The sequence below is a fragment of the Podarcis cretensis genome (assembly GCF_951804945.1).
Source record: "Podarcis cretensis genome assembly, chromosome: 14".
NCBI classification, from domain to species: Eukaryota; Metazoa; Chordata; class Lepidosauria; order Squamata; family Lacertidae; genus Podarcis; species Podarcis cretensis.
The window spans coordinates 54,264,820-54,283,550 of NC_137183.1; the positions used below are offsets into that span (position 1 = coordinate 54,264,820).

At 48.7% G+C, this 18,731-nt stretch overlaps 1 protein-coding gene across 2 annotated transcripts in view; it reads left to right on the top strand.

Annotated features, from left to right (window-relative positions):
- The first annotated feature begins 291 nt into the window (after positions 1-291).
- WIPI2 (WD repeat domain, phosphoinositide interacting 2) overlaps positions 292-18,731 on the top strand; it is a 29,544-nt gene continuing 11,104 nt past the window's right edge. The window contains exons 1-3 of one of the 2 annotated variants that reach the window (XM_079953906.1): positions 292-601; positions 8,720-8,802; positions 17,571-17,740. In XM_079953906.1, the coding sequence (XP_079810032.1) occupies positions 528-601; positions 8,720-8,802; positions 17,571-17,740 (327 nt within the window). In that variant the 5' untranslated portion in view covers positions 292-527. The remainder of the gene's footprint in view (positions 602-8,719; positions 8,803-17,570; positions 17,741-18,731) is intronic. The other variant, XM_079953905.1, reaches the window with a different exon arrangement.

An 18,731-nucleotide genomic window follows, 5' to 3' on the forward strand; every position in this document is an offset into this window, starting at 1 on the left:
TTTGAAATGTCCTTGTTTCATTATGTGGGACTCCCTAATCTGACTTCTTTCTCAAACTTCTGTCTTTTCTGCCTCGTTTTGTGTGTTTCTAAAAATTCCCCTCAGGCACCTCGAGACAGAAAGCCTTTCGCGCCAAAACCCAACAGTCTCGGGGAAGCTGCACTGCGCGCGCGCAGAAAGACCTCGCGCACCATACGGCGCACGCGCGAGCCCTCGTCCCGTTCCCGTCCCCCGCCTCTCTCCGGAAATCGCGCAGGCGCACGGGCGCTACGGTGGCCGGTCGCGAAGCGCCCGCCAATGGCCGGCCCGCTTTCGCCGCGGCGAGGAGGGAAGTAGGCGGGTTGGCGCAGGCGCGCTGAAGGCTCCGGCCACTACCGGAGCGTAAACAAGGCGCCGCTGAGAGGGATGAGGAGGCGGCCGGAGCCGAGCGGGGCCGGGAGCCGTCGAGGCTGACAGGCCTCTTTCCGCTGCCCTCCCGCCGGCCGGGGACGGGGGGGGCGCCGCCGCCGCCGCCGCCAGGGAGAGCCATGAACTTGGCCAGTCAGAGCGGCGAGGCCGGCGCCGGCCAACTGCTCTTCGCCAACTTCAACCAGGACAACACGTAAGGCCAGAGGGGGGAGGGGGCGTGGCCGAGAGAGAACGCGGGGGGGGGGAGCGGAAGGAGGGGGGAGGCGAAGGTTCGAAAACGGGGGGGGGGCGGGGGAGGATCCCCCACCTGGAACCCCGGTACTGCGCGTGCGCGTGCCTGAGTGGCTATACCTGAGATCCTGCACGCATTATTATTATTATTTTTATTGCTATTGTTATTATTGTTCCAGTTACAGGTAGGTAGCCGTGTTGGTCTGCCATAGTCAAAACAAAATAAAAAAAATTCCTTCCAGTAGCACCTTAAAGACCAACTAAGTTAGTTCTTGGTATGAGCTTTCGTGTACATTCTATACAAGATCTCAAAGTAGCTGTTCTATTACAAAGGAATTTCAGAAATAGACTGGAAAGAGAAGCTGCTGAATTGCAACTTATTACCAAACTTAAAACCATGGAGAGACCTGGTCTGAACAAAGACAATGGATTCTTATCTCATTATACATGACAAAGCCATTTTTCACCTTCTCACCCCTTGCTTTTTCCTGTAAGACCTATTGCAGTCGTTAAGAGTCGTCAACAGGCTCATCACAGCTATCTGCCAATCACCCATTCCCACCACCCTTCTGAGTAATACCCCTCCCCACCTTCTCACTATATAGAAGGGTCTGGTGACTTCTGTTTCAGTGTATCTGAAGAAGTGTGCATGCACACGAAAGCTCATACCAAGAACTAACTTAGTTGGTCTTTAAGGTGCTACTGGAAGGAATTTTTTTATTTTGTTATTATTGTTGTTTGAATTTATATACCGCCCTATACCTATAGGTTTCTGGGCGGTTCACAAAAAAAGATGGCAATACAGTATATAAAATCAAAAGAAAAACAATAACCCAATAACACCCCCTCCCCCCCAGAAAGAGCCACATTTTAAAAAAGTATAGGATGTCAGTCAGGTCAACCAAAGGCCTGGTTAAAAAGGAATGTTTTTGCCCAGCTCCTAAAGGTGCATAATGAAGGTGCCAGGCAGACTTCTCTGGGGAGAGCATTCCACAGACGTGGGTTGGCAGTGACAACAGATATGTCCTATGCTTATGGTAATATGTTATATCTTGTTAATTATGCTGTTTTAAATGTGCAGTGTATATTCCTTTGAAAGAGGGAGAGTTTGGAGAAGAAATGTCCTTAAATGAGGCGGGGGGCGGGAGGAAGAGAAGGCACGCACACCGAGGATTTATTTGTTTCTTAGTTTATTTTTATTGCTTTCTTTCTTTTTTAAAAAATCCAAGGAGATCGTGCCAGGTGTATTATGGTTCCCACTGCCTCTCCTTTTTATCCTCAAAACACGCCTGGGAAGTAGAATTGTAGGGATGCTGAGGATCATCTAGTTTAACCCGCTGCAATGCAGGTATTTGCAGGGGCTTTGTGGGGATTGAACCTGCGACCTTGGTGTTATCAGCATCAGGCTCTAACCATCTGAGCTATCTACTTGTGAGTAGGTTAGACAAAGAGAGAACGGGGGACAGTTGGCTGGCTTCCAAGGTCGCTCCCAGTGAGCTTCATGGCTGAATGAGGATTCGAACCCACTCTTTCCCAGGTTCTGGTCTGATCCTGTATTTATTATTATTATTATTATCATTATTTATTCATTTAATCTATATCCCACCTTTTTCTCCATGGAGCTCAAGGTGGCAACATTCGTAGATCTCCCTCTCCTCATTTAATCCCCACAACAGCCCTGTGAGGTAGTTCAGGCTGAGAGGCAGTTGACTGGCTTCCATGGTCACCCAGCCAGCTTCATGACTGGGGATTTGAGCCCCGGTTTCTCCCATGTCCTGGACCAGTGCTCAACCATTGCACCAGTGTTCCTATGCAGTGTTCATATTTTGAGTGAAGTAAGAATTCACATGGTATATTGGATTTTGTAATCATTGCCTTCAAAGTTGGCTGCTGCTGGTGCCATATTTACCAACTAGCTTCCCCTATTTGATTCTCTCCAGATGTTTTGGACTGCAAGTCCCATCGGCCAACATCTGGAGAGCACCAGGTAGAGGGGAAGGTTGATCTAGCATAAGGAAGAGTTCTGGATAATTCCTTTCTTTTAAAGGAGGTTGCTGTGTCTTGCCTGAAAGATTCAGATTATCCTTTTTAATGTGTGTTAAAATCCTAGCCTTACAGATAAATGTTGTGGTTTGCCATGGAGGTTAATAATTTTAATGTTCATTATTAGGTTTGTGTCTCTTACTCTGTCATTTTTATTTTTTTTATACATGTTGCTGTGTTACTTTCATAAAAGTATATTGCTCCCTTTGTTAACTTTTGCTTAGTAACATTCTGATGACTGAACGCAAATAAATCTGAATCTGGCCAATTCTGTGAGTGACTGGGAGTTTGCCAAATTATTCAGATGGCCACTGTTTTATTTAGGGATCTCAGGTGGGTGAGAGATAACCACTGCCAAGCTGTTCATGCTGTTGCCAAACCTGCCTTGTTATTGGTCACTGTAGCTATGTTGTAATTGTCCCTGTATGTCCTTTTTCCATTTCATTTCCCTCTGAAATCACTTACCTACCTTTCCCAACCATGTGTTGGGGTGTGTGTGTGTGTGTGTGTGTGTGTGTGTTTTTGCACGCGCACACACAGTTGTGTGTACTTGCCAGTTCAGGATTTGCAATTCATACATCTGACAAGATGAACAAAAGTGAAAAAAAAGGTGAAGGACCCCTGACAGTTTACAGTATATATTGGTTAGCATTGTAAGATACCGCAAATCTCATTTTTGTTTTTTGCTACAACAGACTTAACACGCTACCTGTCTGGAAGGCGTATGTGCTGCAAGATGCTTGTGTTTTTAAAACAGGTTCTTGGCAGGGAAATATTTAACTTGCAATTCTTTCTCCATTGTGGAGGTGCTTTGATGAGGGTTAGAACCTCGAATCATCACACACACCCTTCTTCTTGAGCTTAGAGCACCTTGAGGGTTGCTTAGAAGCAAGTTGCTGGGGATCATAAGAGGGAGACTGCTAAATCTTCAGTGTGTCTCACTGAAGAAGGCTTCGGAAGGTGCTGGTGGAGAAAAGATCACGACTCATGGCCTGGGCAGGTGGAGAATGAGGGATTGGTGGTGGTGAAGTGGAACTCTTTCTTGATGCCTGCAATGAGAGCAGATCCCATAGAACCCAGTGTGTTCTAGCACTTCAAAAAGAATGAAAGGACGGGTCTGTGCCTCGAGCTTACAATATAGAGGATAACACAAGGGCCACTGTGGTGTAGTGGTTAAAGTTTTGGGCTGGGAAGGACTGAGGAGACTAAGTTTAAAGCCCCACTTGTCTATAGAGCTTACCAGGTGGCATCACGTCAGTCACTACCTCTCAGTCTTATCTCACAGGATTGTTGTAAGGATAAAAGTGTGCGCAGGGGGAGGGGGGCAAACTGTGTATGCTGCCTTGTGCTCCTTGTAGAAAAGTTGGTTCGTAAACTAATAATTCCCAGAGGAAGGGTAGGCAGAATATACCATGTTGCACTTACGCATACCTGGGTTCAGTTTAATTGCAGTATGAAAACTTCACTGGGAAGGCTTTGAGGAGGGGTTTGAAGTCCTTGGCAAGCACTTCAGGCACAGTTCTGAGTAATCCCAGTTTGGATTCAGCTGCAATCCCCAAAGCAACCTTTCTTGGGGATATGAAACTGCTTTTTATACTGAGTCAGAGGTTTGATCTATTTAGCCCTGACTTGTCTACTCTTTGCAGTCTTGTGTTGAGGCCTGGGGGTGGGGTCCCAGGCTTGTTAGACTTCCCCACAAGTCCCATGAGTGGTAAGGGATGTGGGGGTGGGTGTTGCAGGGGGCAAGCCTTTTCTGTTTCAGAGCAGCCTCTCTGATCCACTCACTGAGAAACTTACATTGAGCTTCCCAAGAACCTCAGGGTTTCCTGGAACATAGTATGAAGGCCTTTGGTATGAAGAGTGTAAGAGATGCTCTGTCCAGTTCAAGGCAACCTTTGCCAACCTGGGGCCCTCCAGATGTTTTTGGACTGCAGTAGAGTTATCACACCTCTCTTGTGTGGACAGTGCTCAAACATTAGGTGCATTGAAGTCAGTGGACACCCAGTAGTTTTTCCTGGAAGACACCCACTGCCCTGATGCAGTTAGCCTTCAGGGGGGAGAGAGGGCCCTAATGTTTACTCAGAAGTCAGCCCTGCTTTGTTAACGAACCTTACCCTGTAATTCTAAGCAACTAACTTTGGAGTAAGTCAGGAATGGGACATCTGTGGCTTTCCAGGTGTTGCTGGTCCACAGCTCCCATTGGCCATGCTACCTAGGGCTGATGGGAGTCTGAATGCAGCAACATCTGGAGGGCCACATCCCTGCTGTAATCAAGCTCTTATTCTTTGTATATATAAATTTGGTATAACCACCCCCAAATCAAAGACGGTGTGTGTGTGTGTATCCCCGGGTCTCCTCTTTCCTTCTCCTTGTCCCCAAATTTGTGGCTTTCTGGGCCTGGCGTTGGTGTGGGGGTGTGGGACTTCCTATAATGGGAGCAGAAGCAAGCTGAAACACTGCAGAGTTCTTGCCTCTTGAATTCAAAGTAGGGCTCACACTGAAGTGCATGGGAAAGAAGTTGGAGTATGTAATCAGAGTGTGAGGGTTTTGAAATGCTTAAGAGGCAATTGATGGGGCAGTGATAAATAGGCCATTTTGCAGGGAGGAGCATCACCCGTGGGAAGTGAATAAGAGGAAATGATCGGGAGAGCTGTGCCGTTGGGCTGTTTTTGGTATGACTGCTTCCTTTGTGTACAAGGGAAGCCACACAAAATTCCTTTCCTTGATGCTGGGTGACTCGCTGAGATCGAAGGGCCCAAAGGTCTAGTAGCCTGATCCTTTCCTCAAAAGCTTGGCTCCTTCCCACCGCAACCCTTCCACAAATAGGCTTGCATAGTCTGTCCAGTGTATGAAATTCTTTAGTCAGTGTGTGTAATAGAAAACCGCTCTCCCTGTGAAAGAAAGTGATCCAAGTTCATATCCCTAGAGAGAAGTAAATTCTGTGGCCCAGTACAATGATATTAAATATAGTACGATTGCACCTTGCACGCAATTAACTTGTGTGATTTCAACCTTGCGTGACTGAAAGCCAGCTGGTTGAGATCTTGCGGATAAATTGCACACATGGGTTCTGGTATATGTGTTTTTGCATAGTTGCACCATCTTAACCCCTGCACAAAACACACTAGTACTGTAGATAAAACTAAATGACAGAAAGTGTAAGTGACAAAACTTGGGAATTTTAGCACTATGGTGTGGACTTATTTAAATAAAAGCACTGAATTTATGATTAGGCAGAGCTCTGCCCCCCCCCTTTCATTGCAGGAATGTGAAACGAGACCTTCCTGTTGTGGTACAGAGGTTTGTGGATATCATTTGCTGTAGGTTCACACTGAAATAAAAGTGTGTGGAGTGAAAGAATTGATTTCTGTGATTATTGTTGATAAATTCCCCAGCACTGAGTACATCTTGAGCAACAATAAAAAGAAGGGTTTTGATATGAAGAACAGTGTTCTGTTTCAGGTGGATATAGGGGTTATCTTGAAAGAAATGTTGTGGTCTCTTGTTCTTACATTGTACTCTGGTCTTGTATGCAGAATGCCACAGTCCCACTTATCGCATTAATAATAATAATAATAATAATAATAATAATAATAATAATAATAATATATTTGAGGCTTAGTGGGACGCGGGTGGCGATGTGGGTTAAACCACAGAGCCTAGGACTTGCTGATCAGAAGGTTGGCAGTTCGAATCCCCGCAATGGGGTGAGCTCCCGTTGCTCGGTCCCTGCTCCTGCCAACCTAGCAGTTCGGAAGCACGTCAAAGTGCAAGTAGATAAATAGGTACTGCTCCGTCAGGAAGGTAAACGGCGTTTCCGTGCGCTGCTCTGGTTTGCCAGAAGCGGCTTAGTCATGCTGGCCACATGACCCGGAAGCTGTACGCCGGCTCCCTCGGCCAATAAAGCGGGATGAACGCCGCAACCCCAGAGTCGGCCACGACTGGACCTAATGGTCAGGGGTCCCTTTACCTTTACCTTTATTTGAGGCTTGTCAGATAGGCTTAGTGTATGTTTTTTAAAATGAGAACCACAATATTTACCAACCAGAGCTAGGTGCAAAGGATGTTCAGTTAGAACAGGATACTTCTGAGCACTTTCTGAGCCCAGGAATTTGTATTTAGTATCAGAACTGAACTGGACCAAACTCAGTCCTTTCACCTATAAGTCTACTCATGGTTTGCTTTCTTCAGGTCAGCAGCCTAATTTGGTGGGGAAAGTTGATGTCGTTTAAAACATTTGGAGTCTTGCCCACCTGTGACAAATTACCCAGAGATCTGCCAGCAGATCCTGAGCCGCCTCCTCATGCGCAGAGTACCTGCTGTTGAGAGACTTGTGGAAGATGCTCAAAGGAAATGTTTTGCAACCACAGTGTGTGTTTTGTCTTCTGACAAGTGTAGTCTTAATTATTTACAACCACATATCACAGCATGTTAGTAATCGATCTTTGGTGCTGTTTGGAAGGATAATGGCACAGGAAGAGGCTGTTTATCTTTCAAGCCAGTTCTTCCAATCAGACCTCAAAATGGGGGCTGGGTGTTGCATGAACAATTCTCCCCTCCCCCTGTTTCATTTTCTCTTCGTAGCTGCTGTTCTCGCAGGCAGCACGATGGCATTGCTAGCTCAGAGATCCTAAGGAGGGGCGGGGAGAGATGGAAAGTGGGCAGAATTATACCATGAACACCAGAATCCCTAGTCCTTTAGGACAGGGATGTCTTACTGGTCGATCGCGATCTACTGGTCCATCGTGGGGTGTCCCTGGTCGATTGAATCTCAACAACTCTGGTCAATCCAACGGTAGATCACTGCCAGTTTTTTTATAATGGGAGTAGATCGCAGTCTCTTGGAAGTTGGATGTGCCTGCTTTAGGAGAAGGCCATAGCAAGATGTTTGCCTCGATCCCCCTAGGTACATACTTGTACAGGGAAGTTCACATCCCTAACAGGACAGGGAACAGGGCGTGCCAATGTGAGCTACAGACTGGGTTGAACATGCATCCTCTTGCCAGTCAGTGGAGACACTACTGAGCGAGACAGACCCAAAGGTCTGACATAGTGTGAAGCAGCTTTCAGTGTTAGGTTCAGCCTTCTGTTGGGGAACACAGTGCTTCTCTGCTTGCTACCCCCAGCTTCTAAATGACAGGATTATCGCTGATCCACTTGGCTCTCCAAAAATCAGGCCTTTTTGCTAGGTCATCAGCACAACAGCTTGTTGTGGGGTTTGGTCATTTGATTTAGCGTCTGATACAATTGACAATGGGCAGTGCAAGTTGCAGAAACCTCAGAACAACAAATGCCTTAAAAATAAAGGCTTTCGCTACATGGCGCACATTACAACTAAGCATTTCAGCTTCCCCAAAGAGTTGTGTCTCTTAAGGGGAAATGAATTGTCATGTGATTTGTGTTCATGTGTCACTTACTTGGTCTGGTCAATATCTAACTCTCTTGAGGACATGCCTTAGTAATAACTTTGGAAAAAGCAAGCACTTAAGTTTCTCCCCCTCCCCAGGCCACTCAAAGAGAAACAATTTGCCCCAAGCCAGGAATCCAGTATGCAAAGAAAGCACTATCTTACGGGTGCAAACAAATCACACAGCTATTATCAATATGCACATAGTTCTGTGTTCAGCTCTTACTGCTCCTTGCAGCATGCTCTTTTTGAACCTTGGTCTGCATTTATTTTTGCAGTAAGGCAAATAAAGAAAAGAATGGGGCTGCTATTTTGGTTTTGCAAGCAGCCACGTACTTGGATGATGAAATTGGTGAGCGCGTGATGATCCAGGACAAACTGTGAAGTTGCACGTGCTTGTGAGAGAGCTTGGGGTGTTCTGTTGCAATCTTTGCCAACCTGGTGCCCTCTGGATAATTTGGGCATGACTCTCACCAGCCCTAGTGAGCACAGCCACTTTCACTGGGGCTGATATAGTCCAATACTTCCGGGAGGGCATCAGGTTGGTGGAGGTTGCTGCTTGGTTTTCTGTGTGAAACGGCGAGTTTGTTCCGTTCCCGTGCTTCATTGACCTCATGTCTTGCTTTGCAGGTCCTTAGCTGTTGGCAGCAAATCTGGTTACAAATTCTTCTCCCTTTCTTCTGTGGATAAACTGGAGCAGATCTATGAATGCAGTAAGTGTATATTTTAATTCCCCTTCTGCCCCACCCCATGCCCCCTTCCATCTTTATGTTGTGGTCACCTTTTGGACTGAGCAGATAGTTTCTTGGAAGAATCCCATCTCCTCCAATTGACTGCCCCCTGCTCTAGTAGCCTTACTTACCTAATTGACTGGATCCCTGGGCTTGCCCTCCTAGCTGCAAGGACAGCGGCCAGATCCTTGACCCCAAACATCCAAGCTTGTATGTTTGGTACTTTTCTGGAGCTTCTTTCTAAAAAGTTCTCTTTGCATCTCTTATTCCAGAAGCCTCCAAAGCAAAAGAGGGAGAGAGAGATGTTTGGGCCACCTAAAATGGTAGTCTCTAGCCCCAGCACATGCAAGATCTTCAACATTGCATTGCTGACTGCAGGCAGAATTCCAGTTGGTGCCGGCTGCTGGGGGCAGCTGCTGTTGCACTGCTGGCAAGCAGCGAACCTGTCCTACAGGGTTGTGGTTCATGACTTCAGTGAGAGATAATAGACCACAAGTGGTATATTGGGGTCCCTGTGGCAGCTCTGCCACTTCCAAGAAGACGATGCATCTGTGATTAATGGGGGTCAAAGGTGGCTTGCTTCTGCCCAACTCTGCACCTTCATTAAAAAAAAATAAAAATGACTTGGCCTCAACATGGGTTCAGCAGATTTTTCATTCTGCATTCCCATGATCTGCAATTGGTCCATTTACATGTTGCCCTTGCCCCAAGTGAACAGCTCAACATCCCTGGGTCCTAACTCCCCCTTTCCTGGCACAAATGTGTTCCTAGCTTGTGTCCATGTGTCTCAACCACCAGACCCAGCCTTTCTCTAACTGGGAGGTCTCATTTGCCTTTTAACAACTCACGTCATGCTTTGCATCAAACCAGAAGAAATGTGACTCTTGAGTTATTTGCGATGTCTGTCTTGAGTCCTCCCTGACTTGGAAGCTTTGATTCTGAACAGAGGGTGGAGGGGAGTATAATAATAATAATAATAATAATAATAATAATAATAATAATAATTTATTATTTATACCCCGCCCATCTGACTGGGTTTCCCCAGCCACTCTGGGCGGCTTCCAACTGAATATTAAAAACAGTTTCTGTTCCCCTCTGTCCCCTCTTGCCACCTTTTGGGTGTCTTATGCTGTTTGCTCCCCCAATGTGTTTTTGACATTACCCCACCCATTTTCAGCACAAAGAGGATATCTGGCTGCATGGTGTGGCCTTGGCTGGAGCATTGGTATCTTCTCACATTACCAAGCATTTTATGTAGTTGTGCAGGAATACGAGATGAATCATGCTCAGCTCTTTGAACAGTGGTGCAAAGGTACCCAAGTTCAAGGATGGCTTTGTAATTTACATGGGAAAACATGTTTGCTGTTTGTACACAGATGTTTTCCCAGAGCAAGCGCAAACCGTGACAACATACGGGCATATACATGTACCTAAGAGACATGGTTGTACCACAGCCTGCAACGTGTGTGTTGTGCAGAAAACAAACTTGTCACACAAAAGTGTGGTACTGTCCTAAAGGACAAAATCCCTGCGTGGTGCCGTTGTTTGTGTTTCACACTGCTGGGTTAATTGGGTGTGTTTCGCCTCATTCGATGGGCAGGCATTGATTAGGAATTGATGAGCCGCTGCCCCCCAACTCACACCTCTGCTTAGTGTGGGGAAATCCACCCACTAAATCACACAAGTACAGTTTGTCTTCTTTTTTTCATTTTCGCTCAGCTTTTGGAGCAGAGTCTGAAAGGAGTGAATTGCCCTTGGTAATGGAAATGGCGCCGCTTGCTTGATAGACCCAGTAGATGAACCAGAACCCCTTCAGGCTTTAACTTCTGGCAGTTTTCCTAGTTGGCAAATGTCAACCGTTGCACCGCTTGATACAGTTAAGATTTATACTAATGGTTCTGGCCAGGAAGCCTCCGTAGCTGCTTGGAATCTGTTCCATGGCACATGCTTTTAGCAGGCTCTTTATTTACAGCTTGCTCATCTTCAGCAAGCAGAAGGTTGGGCTCCCTCCCGTTCTGTTGTCTTCCCCCACTTAGCAGCTTTGCTCTTCCTCCTGTAATATTAAGGTCTATTTACAGCCAGCCTAGCCTTGGATATGTCAATCTATTGATCCTCAGGGAAGAGCGAAGCTCTAGCCAGCTGCAGTTTAGTCAAGCACCTGCATGTTCTCACCCAGTTCAGTCTCTCTCCCTCAAACCTTGTGCCTCTTTAAATAGAAAAATAAGGTAATTGTGACCAGACGTGCCTAAAGTTTTGGATGGTAGACCTTTAGAAGCAATCTTAACACCTTGATCCTAGGCACACTTTCTTGAGAGTATGTCCCATTTGATTTCCATGGAGTTCCTTTGTAAGTGTACACACTAGCAATCTGATATGAGCATTTTAGGTTAGCCCTCTTGTCAGCAAATGGTTTTCAGATTTCCCTTCCCTCAGGGAATCCTTTGCATATAGACTTGCCGTCTGATCAGCCACTGTCCATGCCACAGAGGATTCTAATGGGTTTAAGTGACAGGAGCATGGATTTCGGTTGAATATTAGGAGAATCTTCTTGACGGTGAGAGTAGCTGAACAGTGGAACCAATTTCTTAAAGCAGGGGGGAGGCTTCTCTTTCCTGGAGAGCCATATCCTGGGGATGCTCAAGCTTTAATAATAATAATAATAATAATTTATTATTTATACCCCGCCCATCTGGCTGGGCCTCCCCAGCCACTCTGGGCGGCTTCCATAGAAAGCAAAAATACAATAAAATATCACACGTTAAAAACTTCCCTGAACAGGGCTGCCTTAAGATGTCTTCTGAATGTCAGGTAGTTGTTAATCGCTTTGACATCTGCTGGAAGGGCGTTCCACAGGGCGGGCGCCACTACCGAGAAGGCCCTCTGCCTGGTTCCCTGTAGCTTTACTTCTCGCAGTGAGGGAACCGCCAGAAGGCCCTCGGCGCTAGACCTCAGCGTCCGGGCAGAATGATGGGGGTGGAGACGCTCCTTCAGGTATACTGGACCGAGGCCGTTTAGGGCTTTAAAGGTCAGCACCAACACTTTGAATTGTGCTCGGAAACGTACTGGGAGCCAATGTAGGTCTTTCAAGACCGGTGTTATATGGTCTCGGCGGCCGCTCCCAGTCACCAGTCTAGCTGCCGCATTCTGGATTAGTTGTAGTTTCCGAGTCACCTTCAAAGGTAGCCCCACGTAGAGTGCATTGCAGTAGTCCAAGCGGGAGATAACCAGAGCATGCACCACTCTGGCGAGACAGTCCACAGGCAGATAGGGTCTCAGCCTACGTACCAGATGGAGCTGGTAAACAGCTGCCCTGGACACAGATTTGATCTGTGCCTCCATGGACAGCTGTGAGTCCAAAATGACTCCCAGGCTGCGCACCTGGTCCTTCAGGGGCACAGTTACCCCATTCAGGACCAGGGAATTCTCCACACCTGCCTGCCTCCTGTCCCCCAAAAACAGCACTTCTGTCTTGTCAGGATTCAACCTCAATCTGTTAGCCGCCATCCATCCTCCAACCGCCTCCAGACACTCACACAGGACCTCCACCGCCTTCACTGGTTCTGATTTAAAGGAGAGGTAGAGCTGGGTATCATCCGCATACTGATGAACACCCAGCCCAAACCTCCTGATGATCTCTCCCAGCGGCTGCATGTAAATGTTGAAAAGCATGGGGGAGAGGACAGAACCCTGAGGCACCCCACAAGTGAGAGCCCAGGGGTCTGAACATTCATCCCCCACCACCACTTTCTGAACACGGCCCAGGAGGAAGGAGCGGAACCACTGTATGACAGTGCCCCTAGCTCCCAGCCCCTCAAGACGGTCCAGAAGGATGTTATGGTCGATGGTATCAAACGCCGCTGAGAGATCCAGCAGAACTAGGAAACAGCTCTCACCTTTGTCCCTAGCCCGCCGAAGATCATCAACCAGTGCGACCAAGGCAGTTTCAGTCCCATGATGAGGCCTGAATCCCGACTGGAAGGGATCCAAATAGTCCGCTTCTTCCAGGCGTGCCTGGAGTTGTTCGGCCACCGCTCGTTCAATCACCTTGCCCAAGAATGGAAGATTTGAAACTGGGCGATAGTTGGCCATCGTGGCCGCATCTAAAGATGGTTTTTTAAGAAGCGGTTTAATAACCGCCTCTTTCAGCGGGTCTGGGAAGGCTCCCTCACGGAGGGAAGCATTCACCACCCCACGAAGCCCATCGCCCAGTCCTTCCCGGCTAGCTTTTATAAGCCAGGATGGGCAAGGATCCAGGAGACAGGTGGTTGGCTTCACTCGTCCAAGCAGCCTGTCCACATCCTCGGAGGTAACAGATTGGAATTGATCCCACTCAACTTGACTAGACAGAACTCTAGCACTCTCCCGCCCCGGCCCTGCTCCCACGGTGGAGTCTACTTCTTCCCGAATCTGAGCGATTTTATCTGCAAAAAACTTTGCAAAATCATTGCAGGAGAACATGTGGCCCGTACTGGGCCCCGATGTTGCAGGTGGTTCCACTAAATTGTGAACCACCTGAAAAAGTCTCCTGCTACTGTTTTCTGCAGATGCAATAGAGGCGGTGAAGAAATTCTTCTTCGCCGTCGCTATCGCCACTTGGTAGGCTCGACGTTGAGCTCTAACCTGTGTCCGGTCAGATTCGGAATGAGTTATCCGCCACCGGCGCTCTAGCCGTCTCAACGATTGTTTCATTGCCCTCAGATCCGTGGAAAACCACGGGGCTGTCTGGGCTCCATGCAATCGGAGAGGGCGCTTCGGAGCCAAACAGTCAATAGCCCTGGTTAACTCCACATTCCAGCGGGCCACCAGGGAATCGGCTGAAAGGCCATCAACATGGGATAAAGCATCCCCTACCACTCTCTGGAAACCATTTGGATCCATTAAGTGGCGGGGGCGGACCATCCGAATTGGTCCCACCTCCCTGCAGAGGGGATGGGTCGCAGAGAAGTCCAGTTGCACCAGGAAGTGATCTGACCATGGCACTTCTTTCGTTTCGCTTTTACTTAGTGTCAGATCACCAACATCCATAGAGGTAAACACCAGGTCCAAGGCATGTCCGCGACTATGGGTTGGGCCAGACTTATTCAGGGACAGCCCCATGGAGGCCATGCTTTCCACGAAGTCCCGAGCAGCCCCTTGTAAGGTCGTGTCGGCATGGATGTTAAAATCCCCTAGGACGACCAAGCTAGGTGTCTCCAGGAGAACATCCGCCACGACCTGAAGCAGCTCGGGCAGGGAATCCTTGGTGCAGCGGGGAGGTCGGTACACCAAAAGGAATCCTGTACTGCCCCTATTGCCCAACTTCCAGAACATGCACTCGGAAAACTGGGTCTTCCCAATAGGACGCCTGGTGCAAACTAATGACTTCCTAAAAATCACTGCAACCCCCCCCTCCCCGCCCACATGACCTGGGTTGCTGTGCGTAAGAGAAACCTGGTGGACAAGCAGCGGCAAGGACAGGCCCATCTGCTTCATCCAACCAAGTCTCTGTTACACATGCCAGGTCAAGTCCTCCATCCATGATCAAGTCATGGATGGCAGTAGTCTTATGAATCATTGACCTGGCATTGCACAGCAGCACCTTCAGGTCATGTGGGTATCCCTTGCTGATTCTAGTATCCATCCGGTCAGGACCAGACCCGGAGGCAGGGATAGTCCTCAGACAACGACTAAACCTGCCTCCTCTGTAATGACATGGTCTGGTCTTAGCGTAACTCCTCCTCCTACCCGTGATCACTGAGATCGGTTGTCCCAGTGCATCCCCCCCTGTGGAACATGCCCCAGCCATTTTGTGGGCTGGGGCCCACTCCCCGGCAGCCCTGAACCCTCCCCCTAAGAACAAAATAACACCTTAAACAAACAAAACCAATAAAACAATACAAACAAAAAATGTAAAAATTACAAAACATCAAAAAAATAATTAAAAAATAATAATCCCCAAACCCAACCAAACATCCATCCCACCCCCACCCCCCACATATAAAAATTTTTTTAAAAACATTTTAAAAACACTCTGCCCCTCTGGCAGTAACAACAACTGTCCTAGTGAGGCCTGTCAGGCCCCGCCTCAGGCCAGGTGGTAAGTGGCAGGAAGGAGCAGGACCCTCAGGCACTCAGGGGAGTCCTCCTGGGCAGCAGGCAGCAAGCAGCAAGCAGTCCTTGTGAGGCTTCAGGCCCCGCCCCAGGCCAGATGGTAAGTGGCAAGAGCAGGGCCCTCAAGCACTCACTCAGGGGAGTCCTCCTGGGCAGCAGGCAGCAAGCAGCAAGCAGTCCTTGTGAGGCTTCAGGCCCCGCCCCAGGCCAGATGGTAAGTGGCAAGAGCAGGGCCCTCAAGCACTCACTCAGGGGAGTCCTCCTGGGCAGCAGGCAGCAAGCACCACGCAGTCCTTATGAGGCTTCAGGCCCCGCCCCAGGCCAGATGGTAAGTGGCAAGAGCAGGGCCCTCAAGCACTCACTCAGGGGAGTCCTCCTGGGCAGCAGGCAGCAAGCAGCAAGCAGTCCTTGTGAGGCTTCAGGCCCCGCCCCAGGCCAGATGGTAAGTGGCAAGAGCAGGGCCCTCAAGCACTCACTCAGGGGAGTCCTCCTGGGCAGCAGGCAGCAAGCAGCAAGCAGTCCTTGTGAGGCTTCAGGCCCCGCCCCAGGCCAGATGGTAAGTGGCAAGAGCAGGGCCCTCAAGCACTCACTCAGGGGAGTCCTCCTGGGCAGCAGGCAGCAAGCAGCAAGCAGTCCTTGTGAGGCTTCAGGCCCCGCCCCAGGCCAGATGGTAAGTGGCAAGAGCAGGGCCCTCAAGCACTCACTCAGGGGAGTCCTCCTGGGCAGCAGGCAGCAAGCACCACGCAGTCCTTATGAGGCTTCAGGCCCCGCCCCAGGCCAGATGGTAAGTGGCAAGAGCAGGGCCCTCAAGCACTCACTCAGGGGAGTCCTCCTGGGCAGCAGGCAGCAAGCAGCAAGCAGTCCTTGTGAGGCTTCAGGCCCCGCCCCAGGCCAGATGGTAAGTGGCAAGAGCAGGGCCCTCAAGCACTCACTCAGGGGAGTCCTCCTGGGCAGCAGGCAGCAAGCAGCAAGCAGTCCTTGTGAGGCTTCAGGCCCCGCCCCAGGCCAGATGGTAAGTGGCAAGAGCAGGGCCCTCAAGCACTCACTCAGGGGAGTCCTCCTGGGCAGCAGGCAGCAAGCAGCAAGCAGTCCTTGTGAGGCTTCAGGCCCCGCCCCAGGCCAGATGGTAAGTGGCAAGAGCAGGGCCCTCAAGCACTCACTCAGGGGAGTCCTCCTGGGCAGCAGGCAGCAAGCAGCAAGCAGTCCTTGTGAGGCTTCAGGCCCCGCCCCAGGCCAGATGGTAAGTGGCAAGAGCAGGGCCCTCAAGCACTCACTCAGGGGAGTCCTCCTGGGCAGCAGGCAGCAAGCAGCAAGCAGTCCTTGTGAGGCTTCAGGCCCCGCCCCAGGCCAGATGGTAAGTGGCAAGAGCAGGGCCCTCAAGCACTCACTCAGGGGAGTCCTCCTGGGCAGCAGGCAGCAAGCAGCAAGCAGTCCTTGTGAGGCTTCAGGCCCCGCCCCAGGCCAGATGGTAAGTGGCAAGAGCAGGGCCCTCAAGCACTCACTCAGGGGAGTCCTCCTGGGCAGCAGGCAGCAAGCAGCAAGCAGTCCTTGTGAGGCTTCAGGCCCCGCCCCAGGCTTTGGAGTTCTGCATCAGGATGAGATGCCTTACAGGCCACCTGACATTTTTTTTTGCGGGGGGGGGGAGGGGATGACTCTGGAGGATGTAGGGCCACAACCAGGCTTACTGGGCGTCTCCGTTGTGAATGGATAGGGTGACACAGAACATGCTCTCCTCCCCAGCAACTGCAAATTGCAAAGTTCTTTCAGCAAAGCTTGTCAAAAATGACTACAGTGGTACCTCGGGTTAAGTAGTTAATTCGTTCCGGAGGTCCGTTCTTAACCTGAAACTGTTCTTAACCTGAAGCACCACTTTAGCTAATGGGGCCTCCTGCTGTCGCCGCGCCACCAGAGCACGATTTCTGTTCTCATCCTGAAGCAAAATTCTTAACCTGAAGCACTATTTCTGGGTTAGCGGAGTCTGTAACCTGAAGCGTATGTAACCTGAGGTACCACTGTACTGACAAGAAGCACCTCTTCAAGGTTGACCATGTACATACGCAATAAACAATCTTTATAAAATCCCTTCAAACCATAACAAGTACAAAATGAAATCTTTAGTCTCAAAGTCTCTGAAAATCTTTAAATGAAGCGAGGTACCAGACTTACATGAGCGCTGTTCCACAGCATTTAATATTTTCATTTACATACATTCATTTGATATAAGATGGGTTTATGAAGCAATTCTATATCCTCCCACCACGCTGATGACGAATTCTACGAAACAGTAGTCAATATCCGGAATTCTGTAACCTGAAGCGTATGTAACCTAAAGCGTATGTAACCTGAGGTACCACTGTAAACCCTTAAAGGGTTCCAGGGAACCCTAAGGTTCACCTGAACACAGTTTTGAAACCACAGCGTCTCCACACACATTAAGAAGGGGGTATGACTCTTAATTACTGTCTTTTGAATCGTGTTGCATCTTTGCTTTTGCTGGTTCTGGGGTGGGCGGTGCAGGCAGATGAGGCAGGAGAATGGGGCAGGTCAGCAGCAAGAGGAGTGACTTGAAATTCTGATTTGCTGTGTGAACAGCTCCTTTGCACACCTTCATCCTTCATTTTGTCAACGTTTTCCTACATCTCTCCTTTCCACCCCTGCAGCTGACACAGAAGATGTGTGCATTGTGGAGAGGCTCTTTTCCAGTAGCTTGGTGGCCATAGTGAGCCTCAAAGCCCCTCGCAAGCTGAAAGTTTGCCACTTCAAGAAGGGGACAGAGATTTGCAACTACAGCTATTCCAATACAATCCTGGCTGTCAAGCTTAACAGGCAGGTGAGTCGTGATGCTTTTGCGTCATCTCAGGCTTCTTTTGTTTTTTATTCATATTTAGTATTTTATTGATTTGGTTAACCAGAGTTCAGATCCCCACTTGGTCATGAAGCAGACTGGGTGACCCTGGGCCAGTCACTTGCTCTCAGTCTACCCCACCTCGCAGGGTTGTTGTGAGGATAAAATAGGGAGGAGAACTATGTCAGGCACCTTGAACTCTTTGGAGGAAAGGCAGGATACAAACCACAGCAACAAGAGAAAAGAGCCACCGTAACAAAAAGAAAGAAAACAAAGAATCAGAAATGTAAAGCATAAAGGACAAAAGGCCTATTTATTTGTGGTCAGTCCAGTGTCTAGGAATAAGTTTGAAACTGTGGTCGCAAGTTGGGTGGGTTTTGTGGCACTGGTACTTTCTAACAATAGAAGGGACAGTAAAACTTCTTTTTCTGGACACACTTATGCTGCAGATAGGGGCCTCTTGTGACTTGAACGCTTCTCCTTGCACCAAACAAACAAAAAACTATATATCTCATAGAAAGCTAACCTATAAGAGCAATATTATATGCTAGTTTTCTATGTACAGTGAAGACAGGAAAATAGGAGTTGACCCTGTTTCTGGACTCAGCTGCTGCAGGTAGGGGCTCATGCAGATGAATTTCCTCCTGTCCCTGTGACATGCTCATATCGGCCATGCATAGTTTCGTTAAGTGATTTTTGTGGCATCAGAGACATTGGAAAGCGGGGGGGGGGGGGATAGTTTGGTAAAATTTCCCTGGAGGCAGGTTTTGCTTGCTGATAGCAGCCAGGCAAGTGCCTGTTTTCCAGGCCTCCATTCTCAGACTAGAACATAGCACCACTAGCTCTAGCTTAACAGGGTGACTGGTGAGTAGTCAGTCACTTGATCCAATCCAATAAATAATTATCGTGGAATTTTTGTTGGAATCTTGCTTAGTATTTTGTCCCTTGATGGACTGCAAGAAATTCTAATCAACCC